Source organism: Ctenopharyngodon idella, chromosome 23 (assembly GCF_019924925.1).
Source record: "Ctenopharyngodon idella isolate HZGC_01 chromosome 23, HZGC01, whole genome shotgun sequence".
Lineage (NCBI taxonomy): Eukaryota > Metazoa > Chordata > Actinopteri > Cypriniformes > Xenocyprididae > Ctenopharyngodon > Ctenopharyngodon idella.
This window is the reverse complement of record NC_067242.1, coordinates 24572410-24597770: the sequence shown is the minus strand read 5'-3', so window position 1 is coordinate 24597770 and position 25361 is coordinate 24572410. Positions and strand designations below refer to the sequence as shown.

At 37.5% G+C, this 25361-nt stretch overlaps 1 protein-coding gene across 10 annotated transcripts in view; it reads left to right on the top strand.

Moving 5' to 3' along the window:
- Nucleotides 1-25361, top strand: part of kmt2ca (lysine (K)-specific methyltransferase 2Ca) — a 151719-nt gene that overhangs the window by 97329 nt on the left and 29029 nt on the right. For 8 of the 10 annotated variants that reach the window (XR_007928005.1, XM_051883022.1, XM_051883028.1 and 5 more), the window contains 14 exons: nt 1787-1891; nt 2811-2915; nt 7337-7518; nt 9770-9934; nt 10150-10259; nt 12017-12094; nt 12228-12440; nt 14985-15113; nt 16626-16745; nt 16824-16948; nt 18344-18533; nt 22194-22292; nt 22579-22626; nt 24831-24968. Coding sequence is in view for 9 of the 10 variants with exons in the window: in XM_051883022.1 (XP_051738982.1) it covers nt 1787-1891; nt 2811-2915; nt 7337-7518; nt 9770-9934; nt 10150-10259; nt 12017-12094; nt 12228-12440; nt 14985-15113; nt 16626-16745; nt 16824-16948; nt 18344-18533; nt 22194-22292; nt 22579-22626; nt 24831-24968 (1807 nt within the window). In the remaining variant the exon portion in view is untranslated. The remainder of the gene's footprint in view (nt 1-1786; nt 1892-2810; nt 2916-7336; nt 7519-9769; nt 9935-10149; nt 10260-12016; nt 12095-12227; nt 12441-14984; nt 15114-16625; nt 16746-16823; nt 16949-18343; nt 18534-22193; nt 22293-22578; nt 22627-24830; nt 24969-25361) is intronic. The other 2 variants (XM_051883024.1, XM_051883026.1) reach the window with 2 other exon arrangements.

The following is a 25361-nucleotide window of genomic DNA, read 5'->3' as shown; positions in this document are numbered from 1 at the left end:
ACTGTCTTTCTTGAAGTACGCATTGTAGATCATAATGTAGAACTTTACACAGTCAAAACTGATTTAAGTCAAAACTCTTCCAGCAGCTGTCAGGGACGAGTACAGTCTGGACGGTTTAAAAGTGGCAGAGTAGTATAGTCCCATATTCAGTTTCGATTTTGATGAAGTCTTTCAGCTGTGCTCTAATTTCAGACTTATATTTTACAAAGAGCCTTTGAGTCATCTCCCACTATAGGTATAATTTACGTTTTGAGAGTTGGCTCACTCTCCCATTCTTTACCGTGCATCTTATATTTAGGCCACTTTGGCATTGAAATCACTTGAATATACTGATACACGTTCAAAATCTGGTCCCTTAGCGGGCTAAAACCCAATCATCGCGCTAAAACGTCACTCATGAGTCATCACGTCTCACCAATATAAAAGATGGCAAATTGATTGACAGGTTAAACTGAAATAATAAGGGTCATGTTAACGAAAATGTCATGCTGATGTCTGCACTACACATTATTTTTCTGTGGTACTTCAATTATACAACTGTTCAAATGTGTTAAAATAACATTACTAAACAAAAACCAAAGAAAAAACAGCTACTTATTTAACCCTCTGGGCCTCTTTGATCAAAAATGACTGAAAAATTTTGCGTTTTGAAATTGTTTTTTTTTTTTTTTTTTTTTTTGCTTCATCAGAATGGGATTACACTTAGTGAAAAATGACTGACATAGTAAATGAATGGAGAAATACTGAAAAATACAAAAACTTTTGGTGGTACAAACTACAAAACAGACAAATCACACAAATGTGTGAAATAAAATAAATAATTCAGCCACAATGCAGTAAATAAAAAAATAAAAAAATAAATAAAAAAACGGCGAGGAAGAGGTTACACAAGACTACAAAACAGACACACCATCTCAAAAACACTCACACACTCGCGGACACACACACAACATACTATTATACACACACAAATGAACTGGTGAGGCTGTAACACTATGGTAAAATTGAGCCAAAAGACTTAAATAAGAAGTTGGAATCAGATCAGATCCAGATTGATTAAGCTGTGATAGAGCAGACCTGTTACATTTTTATTGAATTTTGATGTTTTGTAACAAAATGTCCTGTGTTCCGGTTTGTCTGCAGTAAAATTTATGCAAAAACTGACAATTCAAATCAAAAAGTGGCAGAGTTTTGATTTTTGTTCAAATCAAAATTTAAAAAAAAAATCTAAACCTTGTCAAAAAGTAGTCTTTGAGAATGTCTAAGTATAAATCCAAACCCACAACTTAATAAAAATAAATATTTATGTACAAACACTAGAGAATTTATAAGCTAGAGAATTTAGACTAGTGAATTTAAATGCCACTTTATATAGAACAGGCAGAATAGGCAGGTGAGTTTTTATCAGGTTTGGAGCTAAACTCTGCAGGACTGAGGCTCTGCAGGACCGGAGTTTGCCACCCCTGAAATAGAACTATATAAGAATCTAGTGTCTTTTTTACATTTCAAGGCTTTGGTCACTTTTGACCATGAAGGAGCCAAGTGTGACCCCTAAACGGATAGGAAAATCAGCCCAAGTTTTCTCCATCTGCCCAATGCAGATTTCTCCCACCCAACCCAATTAAAAGAAGCCCAGTCGACCACATTTGACCTTTTCAGTTGCATGATTACAATGAAAAAAATCCAGAAAAAAACATGATATCAGTAGACACAGTATAGTAATATTTTAGAAACCGTTGCATGAAATCTGTGAAAATTTAAACTGGTGTCATGTGCCCTGTTACAGGTAAGCTTTATGGATTCTCCATATGTTGTAAAAGAAGAGGAGGAGAACTCCATGCACAACACCGTGGTCATGTTCTCCACCTCTGACTCCTTCACACTTAAACAAGTAAGTATTTGAAGAAGCTTTTTTGCAGTTAAAGGGTTAGTTCTCCCAAAAAATGAAAATTCTGTCATCAATTACTCACCCTCATGTTGTTCCACACCCGTAAAACCTTCGTTCATCTTTTTTGATCATCTTCGTTCATCCAAAGTCACGTGATTTCAGTAAACGAGGCTCCGTTATGTCATAAGTGTTTTGAAATTTCAATAGTTCACCACTGGGGGGCGTGACTTTGGCAGTTTGATACACGCTCCGAACCACTGATTTGAAACAAAAGATTCGTAAAGCTTCGAAGCTTCATGAAGCAGTGTATTGAAATCGCCCATCTCTAGATATTGTTGAATAAAGTCGTTATTTTGTTTTTTTTTTGGCACACAAAAAGTATTCTCGTCGCTTCATAACATTAAAGTTGAACCACTGTAGTCACATGAACTGTTTTAAGTATGTCTTTAGTAGCTTTCTGGCCATCTGGAAGTGTTAATTATCTTTCTGTCAATGGAGGCCTCACTGAGCCATCGAATTTTATCAAAAATATCTTAATTTGTGTTCTGAAGATGAACGAAGGTCTTACGGGTGTGGAACGACATGAAGGTGAATATTTAATGACAGAGTTTTCATTTTTGGGTGAACTAACCCTTTAAGGCAGTGCTCTGTGGTTTCATGTTGTATTTATTTGTCATGTACAATGGCCCTGTATTTTCACACTTAATGTCTGATTGGCATTGCATTAGATAAAAATACAAAATACCAAAGTTATGTCATTAACATGCACAAAGGCAGCACATCTGAAATTTAGACAACATAGTAAAAACATCCCCCGTCTTATCTTAGACCTTTTATAGGGCACATGAATTCTGCTATGAGCCTTAGATGATCTTTATTATTAACTTCACGGGTTGGTCTCTGATCTCTCTTGTGTCTCCAGGACATGTGTGTGGTGTGTGGAAGCTTCGGTCAGGGTGCTGAGGGCAGACTGCTGGCCTGCTCCCAATGCGGCCAGTGCTACCACCCCTTCTGCGTCAATATTAAGGTAAGTACCCCGCCTCCATCAATCACAGCTAACCCCATTCACTAGCACCGTTCATGAGACGTAGTGGTTTAAATGATGAGCTGCTTTTATCTGGAGTGAAGGTTAATGGTGCGTGAGATAAGTGTGACAGGTCAGTGTGTGAGAGGACCTGGATGAAAGCAGCCCGAGGGTAATGCGTAATATGTTAAGAGGATTATGAAGAACACTATAAAGACGGTGTCTTATGTTGATAGACTAAAGCAGAGATCTTTATCATGTGAAGACAGCAGAAGAATACATCAGGGTGCTTTCAGTATCTCTTAGCGCTTTGAGATATGTCAAGTAGAGAAACTTCCTGATCTTCATTTAATATAAGAGGCCCAGATGGATTCTACAGATTTTTTCACATTCCCAGTTCGGATTCTGAAATCTGCTGAGATTTATGTGAAGTTCTGCGCACACAGATTCAGTGTGGACCTGATTAAGAACAATTAAAGCAATAAATCTCAAGAGGCTGTGCATTAAAGAGATTGTTAGTGGTGGAGAGTGGCTTATTAAGTGTCTAAAATGGCAGCACCAGCAATACGATAAAAACACTAGTGTTCTATAAATGTATTATTAAAACTAACCGCAGTAATATAGTGTCCCAACATTTATTGTCTTAATATGTACCCCTGCAAACCCCATCAGTACCCCTTCAACAACACCAAACCAAAAATGTATTCTTATAACTCATATTATACTTAAGGTGTTCTCTACCAGAAAAATAAGATTAAATTATTAATTATTATGATTTTTGACAGCCCTGACATTTTATTATAAATCGCAATTTCAGGGTTTTTCAAGCAAAGAAAAATGATAATCTTTACCCCCTGGAATTTGCTTAAGTACCACCTGAGGGAACACATACCCCTTGTTGTGAATCCCTAATGTAGTTCATTAGCTTATCTGCAGGATGTTTAAGGTTGCCAAGCAACATGCAGTTCATCCTTGTTTTGTTGCAGATCAGTACGTTAATATAGAATTAAGCTGATCAGTGTGTACAGGTGTACATTTATCAGCTATTTTACCACAGCTTCAAATATGGCTTATTCCGTCAGAACATAGAACTTGGTAATATCCATTTCATAAATGTGCACAACCTACACACATGTATGTTATTTTAAATTCAGTATCTAATAGGCAAATGTCATGGCCAGGTGTCATCCATTCTGAGCGAGCCCAGCTACTGTGAGCTGTCTATCTCTTTCATTTATCCACTGGTCTGTGCAAGCAGCTGACTATTAACAATCCCAGCTGCTGAAGATAATTGCTCCTGTCCCAGATAACAGAACAAGGATATTTATTTAAAGATAATTGATGAAAATTCTGCTATTTACTCACCCTCATGTTGTTCTAAACCTTTTAAGTTTGACTTTATTTTTTCCATCTAACACAAAAGCAGAAATGTTCACGCTATTCTTTCTCATACAGTGAAAGTAGATGATGATGATTTATACTGTTAAATATAACAAGCACCAATTTATAAAAGTTGTTTGTACAAATTGTGTGCCATATTCCTTCTGAAGTCTTCTAAAGCCATACGATAGCTTTGTATGATGAATTATAAGGCATCAAACATCATTGGTTCTTAGTGTAGTCATGTCTCTTCTTTTTTTATTGTCAAACCAGGCACAACACATATTGAGGTGCCATGATGGAATGTAGACAAGTTTGAATGAGATTTGAGAGCTGCAGCAGAGAGGAAATTGTATTAAATAATGACTTAAATGGTTAGTTTACACAAAAATTAAAGTTCTGTCATCATTTACTCAGCCTCATGTCATTCCAAACTCATGATACTTTCGTTTATCTATGAATAAATGAAGGTATTTTAATGAAACCTGAGATATTTATGTCCCTTCATTGAATGTCCATTACACCAAAATTTTCAAGCTTCAAAATTTCATAAAAACATCATAAAAGTAATCCATATGAATCCAGTGGTTTTATCCAAATCTTCTGAAGAGACAGTTGCTTTATATGATGAACAGATTTAATTTAGGCTTTTATTCACATATAAACATTGATCATCGCACATACATAGAGCTCATCAAATATGATCAACGGAAGCTCAAGCGTGCTTGCTTGACATGCAAGAACCAATGAATTTTGTTCTTGCATGTCAAGCAAGTACAGTTGAGCTTCCTGTTCATTACATAAAGGACTGTCTTTTAGGGTGCTTTCACATTAGCACTTTTGGTGCGCACCCGGGTTCGATTGACGTCAGAGTTCGGTATGTTTGGATGATGTGAACGTTCTCTTTTGAACTCGGGTGCGCATCCGCGAACCGTACCCAAGTCCGCTTAAAAAGGGTTTTCTGGGATACGGTTCAAGTGAACTCCGGTGCGGTTCACTTCTGATATGAATGCAAACGTACCAAATTGCGGAAGTGAACCGCTATTAATGCTGTATTATTTGATAAAAATGTGTTTGTGTGTGTGTTTCACTCACTTTCCCGACAAGCAGAGAGCTGTATCTCATTTCTGCTCGCCTTCAGCTTTCTACATTCACGGCAGATAGACGCAAGTGCTGTTATGAACAAAACCAACGGTTCAAAAACAAAATTGCGCAACGTTTTGCATGTTGCCGCTTTCTCCTGCGCCGTCGTTACTAAGCAACGGAGTAAACAGCTACTGGTTTGATGACGCAAACGAACCGTGGGTCAGTCCCAAATAATATAATATGAACACAGTCCAGTGGGGGCAGGGGGAGGTGGGAGCAATCGAACTCAGGTTCAGTCCAGGCAATCGAACCAAGTGTGAAAGCACCCTTAGAAGACTTGGATTAAACAGCTTGATTCAAGAGGAGTACTTTTACCATGCTTTATGTACAAACTTTTTAAAGCTCAGAGTTTTGGTTGCATGGACCTTGGATGGACAGAAATCGGGTTTCATTGAAAAATCTTCATTAGTGTTGCGAAGATGTGAACTTAAAACTTGTGGGCTTGGAACAGCATGAGGAGGGTGATAGTAAACAATGACAATTTTTATTTTCGTGTCAACTAACACTATAATGAGGACTGGGAATATGCCTCATGATTTGTTTAGCCTTCTTTTATGGTGCTCTTTTGGAATTTGACAGCTCCTGGTCACTCTGTATGGAATAGAGTAGTGTGAACAACTTTCTGTTATTCATGGGGACAAAACAAAGTCATCATGGTTTTAGTAAATGACGACAGAATTTAAAGTTTTATTTGAACTATTTTGTTAACTAAAACTTTGCATCTCCAGAAACTTTACATCAAGCCTATATAAAGCCAAAATGTAAATATTCTAGGGCTGCCCTCTACTAAAGATTTTTCTGGTCGACAAGTAGACCATTTTAAGTGATTAGTCGACTAATCACACTTTTATTAATTAATCATAATAAAGAACAATAATTGATAACTAGTGTTTTTTGTATTTTCGGCTGCAGTGATAAAGTTGACGATGCCTAGTAGTGGATGCGCCTATATGCAAGTTTCATGCGGATTACATAACCTGAAAATATTTGTTTTCTATTTGAATTGGTTAATTTAAAACACTTTCTATATTTTTCATGTCTGTGAGGCAAGTTTACGTCAAGTTTCGGTTCTTTTTTTTTTTTTTTTTTTTTTTTTGGTGTGCTCAAGTTCACGGAGAGATGACAAAAAGCGCACCCTGTTTCAAAAGATGTATTACTCTTATCTGTATGACCAAAAATGACAGAGTATTTTAAGTGCAAGTGATCGCACTGTTGCCTCCTTGTTAGCTGTCATGCAGTTAGCGCACTACTTATTCAGCTTTCACACTCCGCACAAACACTTGAATAGCCCACATTTTTCTAGGTTAACGATAAAGCGAGCGCCCATGTTGCTACTAACATGTTTTAGATGATAAGATATTTGAGGTCGATGAATGATAGCCAAGCGTTTGGATGTCCTGCCCAATGTACTGTAATTACCGCATAGACGATCTGTCCGTCACAGACTTCGCCACTTCCTATGGAATTTTTTTTTCCTGTGACTAAGCGACTAATAAAATTTTGGCCAACTAAGCCTTTTCTTGTCGACTAATGGTTAGACAACTATTAGGGGGCAGCCCTAAAATATTCCTCCATTAATATGGATAAAATGATCCCTTCCCCCAGTGGAGTACAAACCCAGAGGTGCTGGTGAACAGCAGGCAGTCTTGACACGCTTGTTAGTACAGGACGATGTGGTGGGATTGATTTAACACGACCCACATAAATTGATCTGTAAATACCAGCAAATCCTTCTGGCAAATACCTCTGACCCTAGAGACATCTCACAGCTGTGTTCTTTGTGTTTTTTGTATCCATCCATATTATTGCCTGCTAAATACAATATATAACCCTCCATTGCCCTTTAGACTAGTGCTTGACCTGTGATCTCTAACCTCAGGTGTGTGTGTCTATTTTAGATCACAAAAGTGGTGTTGAGTAAAGGCTGGCGCTGTCTGGAGTGCACAGTGTGTGAGGCATGTGGGCAGGCCAGTGACCCCGGGCGCTTACTGCTCTGTGATGACTGTGACATTAGCTACCACACATACTGTCTGGACCCACCACTGCAGAATGTACCCAAAGGCAGCTGGAAGTGCAAGTGGTATGTACACGCGCACACACACACACACACACACACACACACACACAGAAGTCTTCTCTAAAATTAGAAGCAGCGTTTTGTACTTTCATAGTTGTGTCTTCATCTTTGTCTGTCAGCCTTGAGGTTTAAAGACTATATATCAGAGCTCAACGATAAGGATGTTTTCTGCTGGCACGGTGAGGCCAGTAGTTAAAATTTTCACTTGCCCTGCCACAAAAATTAAATAGTTAATAAATAAATATAGTTTTTTTTTTTTTCATTATTTTGACCATTGTATTTTAATAAATAAGAGACAGAATTTTACCAGGAAAATTTCACAGCTCTTGATTACAATTTTGATACCACAGCAAAAACGACTAGCCTAACTAATATAGTTCAAACATTATTGAAGACAAATTACAAGCAATAGCACAAATAAATACAACAAAAGAAAAAAGGGATGATTTTCTCTTGAGTGTTTAAACTGACAAAAATTAAGCACATACAAATGATACCCTTTCTTTCTTTCTTTCTTTTCTTCTAATTATATTATATAAAATAATATATAATATTATATATATATATATATATATATATATGTGTGTATATATATATATATATATATATATATATATATATATATATATATATATATAATTAATTAACATTATTAATCAATATTAATCAATTCAAATTTTTAACTGATTAATCATGCAGGTCTCAGTGATAATTTGCGAATAATTAAAATTAAAATGTGTAATTATGAATATATTGACACATTGAATCCCTGGATGAATGTACATTAACGAAAGATGGGGAAAAATCTCTCTGGAAAGATATGTCTTGCAGAGCCGAAGGAGAGAGTTTACATCGATATTGTTAGCATTATCATAAAATAAAAATATTGTCATAGAAAAAAAAAATGCGTTACTTGCATTCATTTGTGACACATTAAACAGCCCATATCAATCACAGAAATTAACATTTTTCTTACATTTGTTGTAACTGAATGTGATGTGCCAGTTTGAATATAAAGGATGGACAGTGAGATTTATGTATGGAGCTAATAGTCTCAAAATGATTATATTTGCAAAATATGATTCACAAATTCATTGACTCAAAAACATTTGAAAAAAAGTTCCGTACATGCATGAAAATTTGCACATGCAGATTCAGCAATCAGTGTTGAAATGTGAAATGTGCAAATTATTGTTTTGCGTTTGTGAAACTTATTTTGTGAATGTAAATCTGGTGGTGAGTTTGCAATGTGAATAATGAGCTGCAGTAGAGGGGATCTTTTTTTCACAAATAACGAGCTGAATTTTGGACACTTACTCAAAAATAAAGCTATCATATGGCTTCAGGACCTTTGGAATATAGTGCATTAGTCATATGGGCTAATTTGGGAGAAAAATGTGCTTAATTGTCTTGAAATAATTTCATAGTGTCAAAATGCAAAATCTTAATGATCCTAAAATAGAATTCAGTTTCTTTCCCAAAAGCTTAAAGGGATATTAAAATTATACCATAATTTACTCATCATCAAGCCATCCTAGGTCTATATGACTATCTTCTTTCAGATAAACAGTCGGAGTTATATTAAAAAATATCCATATTTAAAACTTATAAACTATAATAACTGGCTTCTGGCAACAGCCGTACGCAAGTCTATTTCGGTGGAAGAGTGACTCCTGATCTAAAATATAGTTTCTTATTTCTTTCTTTTGATTTTGGGGTGAAATTCTCAGGCATTTTCTTTACAGGTTCCATGGATTCACGACTCTGTGACATTCTCTCTCAATTTCCTCTATTTGAATTTCCCTCCCACTCTCAGTGCTTTAGCTTTATATCTTTGTTAGCCTTAAATCTCTCTTTGCATCCCCCTCTATTGTTTTTTTCTTTCTATACTCATCTAACACCCTCTTGATCTTTAGCAGCTGTTTTCAAACAAGATCGAAGGGGATTTCATACATATTTGCTGTAATGTCACATGTAATCCTCGTTCAAACAGACTGGGTTTGCATTACATTGTGAAGCATTCGGTCAGAGCTTTACTTGGATTGGAGCCATTTAAATATTTATTTTTAGGGCAGCACAGTCGATGCTAAGCCATGTGCAAACAAGAGGTGCGTCCATTCACAGAAAGGTTACAAAATGAGCGTGAAAGGATGGATTTAGACGTTTATGATTAAAAGTGTGTGTATCTGGGATAACGTGTCTTTGCACACTAATGCATGTTATATATGTGTGTAACTGCATTGTTCTCCATCAGGTGTGTGTTGTGTACTCAGTGTGGAGCCACGTCTCCCGGCCTGCGCTGTGAGTGGCAGAATAACTACACGCAATGCGGCCCATGTGCGAGTCTCACTGTGTGTCCCGTGTGCGCGCGCAACTACAGAGAGGAAGAGCTCATCCTACAGTGCCGGCAGTGTGACAGGTGGGTGGCACTCCATCGTGCCAAATGTCATAACGGCAGAATAAAAGAGCATCATGGGAAATGGCTCAGCAGTAGATTAGTACATGAATAAATGCAGGTGTTGATGGGGGAAAGATATTCATTGCATTGAGCCTGTGATATTTGCATCCTTTGTGGCTTCTCCTTAATGGATGACTGGTTATGAATGTGGCCTAATCATGAGGTTTGGTCTGCAGGTGGGTTCATGCCTCATGTCAAGGCCTGAGCTCTGATGAAGAGGTGGAGAATGCAGCGGATGAGGGCTTTGACTGCTCTCTATGTAGAATGCACACCATGTCCATATCTGGTAAGCACTACAGACTTCTGGGGCTGGATATGTGAAACATTCTTAAGAATAATTTTGATTTAACTGCTATTTTGTTCTCATTTCTTATTTAAGAAAAAAGTTCCCATATTCCCATAAATACTACTTAAGACTGTTCTTATTTTTAGGGGCCAAGCACTGAAGGTGTGTAGGCACCTATTGTATCCGTTCGTGTTCTTCGTATTACTATTCTTTTTTTCTTCTTCTTCTTCCACACTTGAGTCTATGGCAGCCCAAGAAGCACTTGTGGGAAAATTATGAAATTTGGCACACAGATAGAGGCCATTCTCAACATCAATCACAACAATTTTGGAGTCTTTAACTCAGTCCCTCTAGCTCCAACATCTGTACAAATTTGCACTCATGTTTATGCTAATAAATTTTTTTTGACTGTCATTTTTAGGCCGTGCTGACAAAAAGTTAATACGTTTTTTTGATAAACCGAATTATTCTTGAATAACACGCAAATGAATTTGATGAAGAGCATGTCAATTTGGTAACAAATTAATTGTTGTAATTAAGCACTACAACATAACACTAGCTACATATAATACACGTTACTACTACTACTAGGGAATGTGCATAAGTACTCTGAGGTGACGCCAGTAATTGTTAATGTAGACAATGATTAGTCATGATAATACATGATGTGACTTTCTGTGGAATTTGAAATTCAGTAACAAACTCTACAAAAACAAGCGAAATAGGGACCTCGTTATTTAATTTTAGTCTATAATAACAACAAAATGTTTGGCAGCAATCAGCATATAGGAGAGCGACCGTGTATAGGACGCATTCAGTCTAGCAGTACATACAAACTCACACACAGATACACAGTCACTCTAGACAGAGAGCAGAAAGACAGAGCACAAATGAATGCAACAGACCACTTCGTCTTGGAGGCTCTTTAAAAATAATTATTTTAAATGCACAATGCCTTAAGTGCTAAACTCCTGTCAAGATGGTTGACAAAAATAATAAATAGTGTGCATGCTTAGTGTGTGCTCTGAAGGCAGCGCAGTCTCCAGCTAGAACTGACATACAATCAGATAACGCCAAAGAGTGTCATTTTTTTTTTTTTTTTATCTTGAGACAAAATAAGATGTTCTTGAGAAAATATTTGAGAGCTTCTTAAGAAATTTTCACAAATTACAGTTAGGAATATTCTTACGAACTTCTTGGAATTTATCTAACGAATTTTCTTTTTCTAAGAAGATTTCTGTGAATCCAGCCCCTGGAGTTCTCATATTTCCAAATATTACATTTAATCGGCATGTGATTGTAGTTTGAATTGAGTTTGTAAATGGATTTCATGCCTTGTTTTGGTTGTTTAGACTACAATTAACTAAACAGACTTGAGTTGGATATGCCTAAAAATCTGATTTTTGCTGCATGTCTGAACAAAAATGCCCTAATCATAACCTCAGGTGAATTCTCTCGTTTATTTCTGTATGACATGCACATTGATGCTTGATTCTTCTATAACAGATGGAAACTAGAGTGTTTTGGTCAATGAAACTTTGTTCCAGCAAAATGTGGTTCATTAAAAAAAAGCAGATGGCCTGAATTTTAAATCAAGCTGCAACCTGTTCATGTGAATGAAGCAGCAGTTAATGTAATCTGCCTTTAATGGCTCCAGACTGTCCCCTTATCAATAAATAACTAAACAAATGACTGTGAATATGCAGTGTTAACCCTGAAATAAGTCAAGCTTCAATCTTCCTCTTATGTTGTTACAGGTGGCACAGTGGCAAAGCTCATGGACATCAGCGAGCCTCCTTTAGTGACACAGATTCTTACAAAAGTCAAGGAAAATGGTATTTATAAATATCTTTTTGCTTATTGCACTCTGCTTCAACAGATTTGCTGTGTAACAATTATGTTGTTTAAATTGATAAAGTGTCAGAGGGACTTTTACAGTCATTATTGCTGTGTTCTGTTCTGTGCCAGAATTCCAGCGGACATACACTCAGGACGGCGTGTGTCTGACTGAGTCAGGCTTGTGTCAGCTCCAGAGTTTATGTGTCCAGACTGCCCGCCGCAGACGACCCAAACCTAAACTTAAGCTGAAGATCATCAATCAGAACAGTGTGGCAGTGCTGCAGACACCCCCTGACCCTCAGTCTGAACTCTTCAGGGATGGAGACATGGACGACAGTAGAGGTAAATAATGTGTTTTTGTGCTTAAAGATGATGTTCCCCTTTTTTTTTATTTTTTTTTATTTATATATAAATGTTAGCTCCACCCACAAATTCACACCATTGGTCAAGTCAGTGCTGATGTGCCAGGTTGGTCAGGATGCTCAATAGCCACTTTTCCACTGTCGGGCCAAACCGTTCTCATTGCTTAACCATTCCATTCTGTGCCGATCCAGCCCAGACGGTATAGATTGGTTTAATTTTCCACTGTGGGGCTGATAAGAGCCCGATTGAATGTAATACAAATGCGTCAGTCGTTGCCTTTGTAGCGAAGAGTTTACAGACAGTATAAGATGTAAATAGCAACCATTTTATGGAGGATGATCAGACATTTCTTTTAATTTTATTATTAATTTGTGTGTACTTCGCTCAAATAGCGTGCTTAGCCAGCTACAGAGAAACTGGTAGCCAGGCAACAGACAAGTGACTAATCCTGAGTTGCAACGTCACTACGCGCATTCTACCAGCACAGTTAGCCAACCATGCTGAGAATTCTGGGCAGAAAATGGTTTGTAATTGTGCCATGCCATGCTGAATCAAGCTCAAGTGTACATACTGTATAACTGGAACTGTTCCTTACCATTCTTAGAAACATTCGGCACGATAGTGGAAAAGCGACTAATGAAACTTAAATGCTTGTCTCTACATATTACAGTGGTATAAGAGATAGTGTTTTAATATGAAAACTTGTACACATCATGCTTAAAATAAATTCTGCATTCAGATTTAGCATTTTCCTTCAGGTCAGTCCTATGTCCATAATAAAAAAAAAAATCTGTTATCTTGTCCTTTTAACAGTTAAGGGGTTTTCCCGTGACTGACAGCGCTAGTCAAAGCATTTGTCAGTTGCGTCTTGTTCCGTGTTCACAACAATTCAGTCTTATCAATGTAAAAGTCTTCGCTACTGACTGACACACTCATAAAGACAGTCTTTGCCGCCATCTAAAGGCGTAATAATGTAGCTTCTGTTACTGTTCACGGTCAGGGACTATTTTTTTTTTTCCGGCAGAAGGAAAGCTTTTAGTGAAAGTTTACTTCATGAAAGTTGCATTGATACATGTTTCTGGCTTTAATATTTGTATTGTGTGGTAACCGTTTTATAAAAGCAATAAGGTACTCGAGGATAGTGCTGTATCGTGAATAAGTCACGGCTGAGGGGGTTGTTATATACAGTATATAGTTCATTTAAGTTCATGTTTATTTTATTTCAAATAATGAAATTGTGTTTTTATGGCTTTATTTTTTGTTAATGATAATAACCCTGAGTCAAACAAATTTTTAAAATCATATTTAGTCTCTGGCTTTGACGTTATTGTGTGCCACTTGACTCTGATGGTGATTGTGAATTAGTTATGACAGCCATCACAGCTGAACGTAACAGAGAAAGACAGAATAATCTAGAAAGTAGATTTCATTTTAATTTCTTTAAAATGTAAAAAAAAAAACAGTGACTAGTGGAGTGACTAGAGAGAGCGTGAAAGAAATGGACAGGAAGGTGTGCCATGTAATGAATTTGACTTGGAGAGAGAAGAGAGCCTTTGAAAACAGCAGTCAGCAAATTATACCTGCCTTTGCATTCCAGTGATCAGAGGCTGGACGGCTCTAACTGAATTAATGGCCAACCCCTCCATCAGAGCACCAGTCTGAGAGAACAGGCAGGGGGTAATGATGAGGAATGGGGCCACCAGTTTAACCCCCTCTCTGCCAGACCATATATAAAATTGCCAGACCATATATAAAACTAAAGGTCTTGAATAACCGTCTCCTGCGTTCACGTTAAAAGTTGAATTTTAAGAATTCACCACATGATTCTGTTACCACATGATTTCCACCCCATGAAACACACCAAGATATGATGCAAATTATAACAAATTACACAAATTGTAGCATTGATTGTAGTACATTTATATTTTGAGGATGCTCAAGCTTATTTTATTGTTCATTCATTCTTTAAACCGCTTGTCTTATTTAGGGTGACAGGAATGCTGGACATCATTTTATTTTATTATAAAATAGTAAAAATGTTATTGTAAAAGTTTTTTTTTTTTTTTTATTGCTAGAATGTAATTATCTTCGAAAGAAGGTTTTTAACTGGTATTCATAATGAACCTCATATAAAAGAAATGGGGGAAAAAAATGATTAGTTCCCTCTTTTCACCCTTTGTTAAAAAGGAAAGGGAAATAAAATGTGACTCTTTCAAGCCCTTTTTTGTACCCTATTTGTGGAATGTGCCTCAAACATTCCACTTCTGTTATTTTAGCGCATCAGTCTTTCCTCCTTCCTTTGTTTTTGTGATCTTTATACAACTCAGATTGCATTGAACATATGCAATCAACATTGCATATGTGTGTTCTGTTTTTATTAGTGGTGGTTATTAATGTCAACTACTGAACCACACTGTCTAGTGAGTCATGCAAGCTGTGTTTTTATCTATGTATCTTTGTGTGGTTTAGAGAATATATTCTGTCAGCATCTACAGTGCTCTGTGTTGTTTGGCCGCATTGCAGAGGGCGATCCGATGGACTGTGATGGGAAATCTGACTCCAGCCCAGAGCGTGAGCCCTGTGATGACCACCTGAAAGGGGCCGACGGCAGCGACAGCAACAAGAAGAGGAAAAGGAAGCCGTACAGACCGGGTGAGAGAGAGCGAGAGAGAGAGAAAGGTGCACTTATCGGAAAGGACAGCTCCACTGGACTGTGAAATAGTGCGGCTGCAAATTCTGGACCTTAAATAGCATCCCACAGTGCTTTGCTCTTTAAAACTCCTAGCCGGGGAGAACTCTGGAAAGAACATTCTCTCTGAGCTTTTTTTTTTTTTTCTAACTAAAGAAGTAATCTCTTTAAAGTAATGTCCTTTTTAAGCACTGCCTTCCATTTCGTTTTTTCTATTAAAAAAAAAAAACACTGGGTAGAGACATGCGTATCTGCACAGCTTTATCCTCACATCACCCCTAGTTGCATCTGAGTTCAGTGTGTATTTTTTGATATGCACAGTTACTCTTTAGTGGTGTAGGTTAAGGCAAGTTTATTTATACAGGAGGTCTTCAACACTGCTCATGGAGACCTACTGCCCTGAAAAGTTTTTATTCAACCAAGCGATCCTGAAGAGCTTGATTAGCTGGTTCAGGTGTGTTTGATGAGGGTTGGAGCTAAACTCTAAACCTGGAAGCAGGGTTGAAGACCTCTGTTGTATAGCATTTTATACTATAGATTTATTTAAAGCAAGCAGCTTTACAGTATTAAGCATGAAAAAAACGGTGCCTGTGTCAATTTCAATTAGAATTACAACTTAAATTTCTACTACAAAGCATCTCTCCAGTGTGTTCATGTTTTTACTCGTGTCTGACCTCGGCAGACTCAAAAGAAGAAATGTAGATTTCCATGTCAAAGAATGTGGAGTCCCAGAGCACACCTACCTGTTGCGTTATTGACCAATGAAAGTTCAAAGATGTTTACCAGCCAGAGAGTACTTTTCCAGAAAGTTAGCTTTGGCAAGCTCAAGTTCATTTTGGCCTGATTTTGTTTGAAATGGTGCCACACCAGTTCATCCTCCAATTTCATTTGAAGTATATCGGGGACTTTAATGTTCTAAACAAATCTAGCTTATTTTAGTTTTTCAAAGATCCCTCACCCCTTCTTGTGCCAATCATTTTTTTGGATAGAAGTGAATACATACAGACTACAAAAATGTTTATTAGTGAAGCTGTGTTTAAGTGCTCTTTATTTTGTTAGTGTTGCATTTTATCACATTTAGTTTTCATCCCTGTATCCAACAATAGAAATGTTTACACTATTTACTCTACATAAACCAACCCAAATGTCAGTCCTGACTCTCTGTGTCCATGCAGTGGACCGCGCTGAGGTTGGGGTTGTTGGGTCAGACTTAGCCAGTGTGGCACAACCAGAAATAGACTTACCTGAAATGGTTCCTCCAGGAGCGTAGCCATGATGAATCACCCTCTCCTGGCCCAAAGTTCATACGTCTTCCTGAATTATGGAGATGAATGTCAAGACGTCACTGTCCAGGGTCCCATGTTATTAATTCCTGATTGCATCCATCACCCAGTTTAGGGGTCCAGCAGCTGTTTCTTCTTTTTTTCTGTTTTAAGTTAAATTAGATTTTTTTGTTCCCCTTCTTCTCTCTTTAGGTATCGGTGGGTTTATGGTGCGTCAGAGGAGCAAAGCAGGACAGGGAAAAGGCAAGCGGACTCTCAGTCAGAAAGACTCTACAAGCTCTCTTACAGAGAACTTCACAGGAAAGGAAGAAGGTATGGTCTAGACATCACAGGTTTTGATGCTTATTTATTTTGGTCTTAGTTGTTGCATCAAGTTTATCTTTTCACCAGGTTGGAATGAACCAGATACTCCTGTGGATGGGACTCCCATTGTTAGCGAGCCTCTGGAGAAAGTCAAGAAGAGATACAGGAAAAAGAAAACCAAACTCGAGGAGGTCTTCCCCTCGTACTTACAGGTCAATCCCACAAAACTATTTATATATAATGTTTCTTAAACTGTAGTCTGCTGATCACTTATAGTCAGTGAACTGGTTCTCTAGCTGAATTTAAACAAAAAAATGCTTATATTAATCAATTCAAAAACAATAGACAGTTATATGAGAGTTTACTTGAGTATTCAGTCCAACTTCTTTGCTGAGCAGTTGGCTCAGTAAGTTAAAAGTAGCAGTCTGGTTCATTTGAAAAACAAAATCCATTTTGCTTGTTTTTCAAATTGGTCTCTAAATTGTTTTCTTTGGTAATCGAGAACAGACCACATATGTTGTCAATAGAGCTTAACTTGTGTTGAATCTGGAACATTATTTTAACCACAAGCCACTCCAGGGGAATAAACCTGTAATAAGTGTACTACATAAGTCACTGTAGATAAAAGTATCTTCTAATTAATTACTAGTTCTCTAAGTAAACACAATCAGCCCTGTATCCATGTCAAAGCTGAATGTGGTTGATCTGAAGAATGAATGTAGTCGTCAGGGATTTTGTGAGCATGTGTAGGGTTGACACTATACTCTTAAAAACACCATCATGCTCAGCATGGAGATGCAGTGATGCATTAACTGTAACAGCTGTCACTTTAGGCGTTCCTGTTTGTCAAACCTGAAATCAGACTTAAAGGTCGTCACCAGAGGAATGTCTTGAATCAATGATTTAAATTGAAGCACATTAGGCCTTTAATGTTTTAGCACAGCAGGTAGTCATCATATTGATAGTTTGGTACTGTTAGATTTTCTGAAGTGCTACAGACTTGCTTTACCATGTAGCACTGTATCAGCCTTTTGACATTCAAAGAAAAAAAATTACAGAAAGTGCTGCAAAGAAAAACTATGATTTTCACATGGTGGATGACAAAACTGGCAGAAAAAAAAGCATAGGACCTGAGCCATATCTAGACAGCACAATATCATAGAGACTTGGAGTTACCACTCGGATCACCCTAGAAACCAACTACACAGAACACCCTAGCAAACACATAGCTATGCACTAGAAACCACCCACACTGAAAAAAAAAATGTGTAAAAACAATTTTCACTCAGAAATTGCTTGTAAATTTCATAAATGTTTACGAAGAAATGGCAAGTAACACTGATTTAACATGACATTTTGAAGAAAAACTCTAATAGTATTTTCTTGTAAAACCTATTCCAATAATCTTTGTTTTGTTTACAACTTGGATTTTTTTTTTTTTTTTTTTTTTTTTTTTTTTTTTTTTTTTTTTTTTTAACAGTACATGGCATTTTAGGGTTTTTTGTTTGTTTTGCAGGTTTTTTTGCACAGGCAAACACAACTCGTGCTTGTGCATGATGTATTACCAGAGCCTGCGGTATTAACTTGTGTACATGTATGTGTTACAGGAGGCATTTTTTGGGAAAGAACTTCTGGATAAAAGCAAGAAGATCAAGTCGGCTCTGGAAACGGGGCTTGTGGAGGAAGAAGCCAGTCATGCAGACAGCAAATCACAGAGCAGCAGCTTCCTGGATCCTTTGTCTGACCCACTTCTGAGTACCGCTTCCACTCCAGTCTCATCTAAAGCAGGGCCACTGCGTATGTTCAGCTCTATCTTCATATTTAGAAATATAAATAGAGCTCCAGAATATATATATATATATATATATATATATATATATATATATATATATTAATATCACACGTAACAAAGTGCTGCCCAAAGACTCCAATCTCTACTTTGAACTGCCTTTGTTTAGAGAGGATTTTTTCCTCATGCTCTGACCCGTCAGGTCATATTTTCCTGCTCTAGACTGCAGTGAATTCTGCGGGGAAGTATAATGCACATTATCACCGTACCTCCCGCTTTCCCCTCTGCACACACTGAATGCATCACACAACCTACAGTGGATTGCATTACTGTCTCGGTTCATCTTTTTGCCACAGGGACTAAAGAAGAAGCACTTTACAAATGAACTTGTTTTGCACCCTTGTGCTCATTTTGTGCCCTCTTCAGCCCTTATTTGCATACTCTTATAGGCTGAAGAGCTTGTTCAGACACCTCATTCTTTACCATTTCTCCTTATCCTCAGTTCTGTCAACCCTCATTTACACCCAACCCAGCAGACTTCTGCTCGCAGCCAAACTAAAATGTTTTTAAAACCCAATTTGCCAGCACTTTTTTGAATTCCCTGTCGAAGCTCTCTGGGAGGATAGAAAGCTGGCAGTCACAGTTCAGTGTTTAGAAGGCTTGTGCGTATTCGTTTGGAGAGCAATCACAAAGCTATTTGAAGGCTTTCAGGGCCGCTTGTTTGTCCTTAGAGATTTTCATCTTCCATAGAGCAAAGCCCCTCTTGCTCTGCAGATTCTCGTATTTAACACTTTCATGGAGTTTTAGTCTTGAAACAAGTGTTTGATTTTAGAATCTTATTATGCATGCAGATTTATACGTTTAATGCTACTGAAAGCTTGATTGTAGCAAAATTATAAAGAATATTTCGGTTAGCCTTATGATTTTGGGCGGTATGACCAAAATCTTGTATCAATGGTGCGAATGTCATTGAAAAACCCTTTTTATTTTGTTGGATGTCACCCTCAATGTTTAAGTTGGATACAGCAACACAAGTATTTTTTTTATATATATATATATATATATATGTAACAGTGTGGCTCTGTTCCAAAATTTAGTGAGCTGCCTTGTTTTACAGCTACCTCTAAGTCAGCTTCCTTAACTCATATGGTTGAATGTTCTACACAATTCTGCCTTAAAAGTTGACCAAATGAGTTGTCCTGTAGCATTTGACATTTGGCATTAAACAGATTTTGAAATCATCGTTTCTTACATATTGTGATGTAGATCTGATTGAAATGGCTTCTCGAATGAGAAAAAAAAAATAAAGTAGGGCAGGACCTGATTTTGTCCATGGGGAATTGATTTTATCGTTGTCGTTTGCTCATAACTGCAATCTCATTTGAGTGACAGGTTGCTGGAGTGGAGAGGTTATTGTCCCATTTTCGCGTCAGTGCACACTTCATCAGAGAAGAGGTGCTGTTGCGAGGGAAAGTTAATGTTTTTGATTAAAGATAATGAAGGCACATTATTATTTTTTTTTTTAAAATATGTGCACAGATAAATCATTTATAATAAACACTGCAGTATTTCATAAAAAAATAATTAACAATTCAGATTTTATGGTGACTTTAAAATGCTTCGTAGGCAGTTTACTAGGTTTTGGATCAGAGCCTCTCATGACATAGTGTATAGTTTTGTTCAATGGGCCTCATTCATGAAACACAAGCAGAATGAACTTTTTATGTAAATCATTCGTAAAGAAGTTATGACGTAAATTTTCAGATTCATGAAAATGTTCGTATTTTCAAAATGTTAGTTTGTACGAAAGAAATGTACACCTGCTCCCTACTACATGTAAATGGTACGTAAAACATTTGAACGTTCTGTCATTTTTAGGCCAACTGATGGCGCTGCATTTTGATGCACTATGCACCATAATAATATTTCACAAGGTCGTTTGCCCTGTCTTTTTTGTAGCCGAGTTAAAAACTAATCAACTTTGGGTAAAACGTAGCGCTCGTCACTGTCACTAATTACTCAGCCGTCCAGTCGAAGTGGAGGAGGGGGTGGGACAAATACTACACCGACCAACCATCCCACTTGTACAATGAGTGAACAACAATGGAGAAGTTAATATTGCTGGTTACTGCATTTTTATATTCAGTAACATTCTTCAAAATGAGGTACTAGTAACACATTACTGCTTGGAATATTCCATATCATAGCAACTAAAGCGTCTCGGCTGGAAAACGCTGCGCCTCCAAAGCGCTCTCAAGCCAGCTGGCTGTTTTCAGAAGAGCGCCTGGCATTTAGCTGGCTAAAAATGCTTTGGCGGACACACGTTAATTGAATATTTATTGTTAGGCATATGGCCAATTAATCTTTTTAACATTTATGCAATATACTGGAGTCAGCGTTCCACATGGTTCCTGGACACATAATTTATGTAGTTGTAATTCAAAGGCGGGGTTTATGCTAATTGTGAATGGGCGTGCACGTGCGCCTTATTTACGTGATTGGAATTCATTAAAGGTGCTCTAAGTAGAATTTGAACAACGCTGTTGGACATTGTTGATATTTGAAATCAACCCAAACAAACCCACCCCTCTCTTCATTGCTTCGCCTCCAAAACTCACACTCCAATCCTAACCACCCTGCTCCGAGTCGGTCTCGAACCCCGGTCCGATCCTCACTGGCATGCGAGGCGAATGCATTAACAATTACGCTAAACACCGCATTCTCTAGTGGTCGTCAGTGTGCAGTAGCTTAACAGCAAAACTCTCACTATCTGGCCACTGTTACACACGCAATGCGAGTGGATGTCTGTTTATCACAGCTGACGCACAGCAAAATGTTTCACGAAAAATAAAGCGCAGTTGATGAACGAACAAGGAAGCACAAAAAATGAACGTAGAGTACACAAGAGTAAATACAAAGTGTTTGTTGTTAGTCGCAAACAGCACAGCAGCTCCAGACCATCAAAACCCAGTGTACTCACATGAGTAGCAGGATCAAGCAGCCTCCGCGTCTGTTTACAGGCCTTCCCTCTTAGCTCTCTCCAGCGCTGGAAAGCTTTTCTAATATAAACGCGTGTCCTAAAGCGCTTGCCCAGGCATAAACCTTCATTCCAGTGATATTCTTTTGAGCTTTTTTATATTGTGTGTCCCATTTCTCGTTCTGCCGTTGATGTTTTTTTTTTTTTTTTTTTTCTCCTTATTTTCAAATCTCCCTCTTGCTCGTTCTCTCTCCTCGACCGTCATACGCCCCCTAATGCTGATTGGTTAGACGTTTGTTGTTGGTATTGGCCCGACTAACTTCCAAACAGTGTATTTGAAATACTACTGAGTCCCCCTTTAACATACATGTTTAACTATCAAATCTGATGTTTACGAAGCGTTTGTGAATCCGGAGGAGAGTTTCCTGGAAGGTCTGTTTTACATGCAAATTACTCCGAATTTACTCATATATTTACGAAAGTTTCATGAATGTGGCCCATTGTTTTTTTTTGTTTTTTTTAAATCCAAACCGTGTCAAAATGACAGAAGTCACACCCCTATTATAAAAAAGTCCATCCGGCACAGTAAATAGGTCTTACCGCCCAGCCTTTGATATCATTAAATCAAAAACACTTGGTGTGTGTAGTATGGATACTCGTGCTCAGAAACGCTTGTCTTCTTGATCTCTAGCCAATGTGGAGGATCCCTTAGCCGAGCTGGTTCTACATTCAGATGATGATCTCCTGGGAATGCTGTCCGATGACCTGGTCAAGCCAGGCCCTGAATCAGGTAGACTCAGTCCCGAGATCTGGCCGAGGGATAGTCTCCCTTCTCTCTTCACTCTGCAGATGCTCTAACAATCCCAGAAAGGTCACCTGTAATCGTGTGCCTTCACAATTGCATCTCCTCTTTTCTTTCACATTTTCACACTTGCATTTCACATTTTACCTGGTTTGCTCTGTTTTTCTTTATTTGTTGTCTTAGCATACTCCTCCTTTTTTATTTTACATTGATTTTTCTTCTTTGCATTTCTGTTTTATAATTATTTGGTTTTATCTGGTTTGGGTTCTTGTAGGTCTTGATTTATGCCCTTTCCAGGTGGACAGTTCCCCCTCTCCATTCGGTAAGAGCCCTGTTGGCACAGCCTTTCTGGCTGTAGAAGTAGAGCTGCCCCCCTCTCCTGGCCTCTCGGCCCCCAAACAGGCCCTCAGATTTTTTTGTTGTGCCAGTTTCTGCATGATCCCTTTCCTGACAAACACACACACACATACACATGCACTTCGCTTTGGCTTTCTGCTTCTGTTTCTACTAACCACAAACAAACAACCTGCATGTTTTCTTGCACATGACCCTGTTGTGACACTGAGGTGAGAACTAAACTGTCCTTAGATGGATGTTGGGTTTGGCTGCTACTGTACCTTAGTTGGCAGCTGTGATTGTTTGCAATCTGTGACATTTTACTGAAATGTGCTTAAAATGTGCTGTTTAGTCCTATTTCTTTTCTCCAGGGTCTAATTTAGATAATAATTTGATTTCTTCACAATTGCCAGCTTTTTAGTTGGCAAGGACACATTCCCTTCTCTCTGTGGAATGTCCTTGCTGTGGAGAAATTAGTGGTTTGTGAGTGATGTAATCACGTCAGTGTGTGAAAGCAAGCTCTAAAGAGTTAGTTTTAGGGAAAAAGTTGTTTTACTGCTTCTAGTTTAATGTATAGTTTAATGTACTGCCCTTTAATGTATAATGTTTAAACCTATAATTAGAGATGGTGTTAACTTAAAAAAAAAAAACATAATTTACAATATTTTAAGCTAATTTTTGGGGTTGTGCAAAGAAATTTTAAGAGCAGCATGAAAATAAATGGAACACAGCACTTGATAAGACTACCCTTATCACTGAAGTTTTCGTGGTTTCATTTAAAATACCAAATGTTACAATATTTTACAGATGGATAGACCTAGAACATGACAAAAAATGTACAAGTGACAGATGATTATTATTTGTAGCGTAACCTCTGTATGCAATATATATGTAAATATAACGGTTTGGTTACCTGCTTGGTACTAAATATCAAGGTGATTTAGAGGAATGTTTCGTGTGCAACACAACTTAAGCTCTATTGACAGCATGCTGAATTTCAACTTCATTAAAAAATCATTTTATATGGTAATGCACTTACAATGGTAGTCAGGCATTGCATCAGAATAAACATTAAAACTTGGACTGTTTCATAATTATAGTTGTGAGACATAAACATTATATACTGGAAAAAAATAGCTTTTTAATTTTAGTCAATTTTTTAAAGCGTTAGTTCACCCTAAAATGACATTTCTGTCATTAATTACTCACCCTCATGTCGTTCCACATCCATAAGACCTTCGTTCATCTTCGGAACACAAATTAAGATATTTTGGATAAAATCCGAGAGTTTTTAGAGAAGAAAACGTTATTACCACATTCAAGGTCCAGAAAAGTAGTAAAGACATTGTTAAAATAGTTAACATGATTACAGTGGTTCAACTTTAATGTTATGAAGTGACAAGAATACTTTCTGTGCACAAAACAAAACAAAAATAATGATATTATTCAACAATTTCGTCTCTCCCGTCAGTCTCTTACGCTGTTTACATTGTATAGACAGTGCAGGCTTCCGTGTCCTACGTCAGAACGCCGGCTCCTGCATCAGCATCACATGCATGAGTCGTGCTGCTCACATGAACAGCGTCGGCCAATGCTGAGCCAGCATTCTGATGAGAACACGGAAACCTGCACTGTCTATAGAACATATAAATACAGCGGTCTAAATACAGCGGCACTGCCAAGCTTTCCCAAGCTGACTTTTTTATGTTGATAACATTTATTATGATTAATCGTTGCAATTACTTGATTTTTCATTGATTAAGCTCTCAGATATTCTAATGGGAAATGATATGCAATGATGAAATCGTCAATTTTTTTAAGGGGCTTTTGTCACATTCAGTTGAGCAGGCAACACTAATTAGGTTACTGTTTCTTGGAAAATTGAGTTGGTTGAGAGGATGAGACAGAGAGACAGAGAGAGAGAGAGAGAGAAAAAAACTTTTCCTCATTTTACCATGACATGAAGTATCAGTCCTTAGTCTCCCTCTGCTTTTTTTTTTATTTTTATTTTTTTTATAACTTTTTTTATCGTAGCAAAGACACAGTAGAAAATAAGTTGCGTATCAACTCTGATTTAGGTGTTTAAAGAATGACAGCTCTGTTTTTCAGCAGATTTTTGTGAGTTGAGTTGTGTATTCAGTAGAGCTAAAAAACAAAGTTTGAGACTAGCTGTTTAACTTTCTCTCCTAGCTGGTTTGGACATTGGCACTCTACCAGATGATCAGTCAGCTTCCCCTCATCCTGGCCCTTCTCGAGGGTCTAGGCCACTACAGGAAGAACCTCTGGATGTAATACTGAGTCCTGAGCTGGACAAGATGGTTTCTGATGGTAAGAGTCATGTTACTTGCACTTTGCTAATGGATTTTTTTTTTTTTTTTTTATTCTCTTTTTTGTGCTGCATTTCTCACAATACACCACATCTGAATTACATATGTTATCCTTGCTTATATAGTAGGGCTGTTCTAGTAGGGAATTCTTAAAAAAAAAAAAGAAGCGATCATGTCTGTTCAGAAAAAAAGGAGTGTTTGGAATTTTACAATTGTAGGCTGGCTGTTTACAAACACTGTGGATACACATCAGTGTTCATACACCTTATAAAAGTGGATTTTGCATAATAGTTCCCCTATAATCGTATTACATGAAGAATATTTCTTGTCCCTTGCTTAGCAAACAAATAATTTTTCTCCCTTGTCAATTGTAAGTGTTTTCAGACTGAAATAC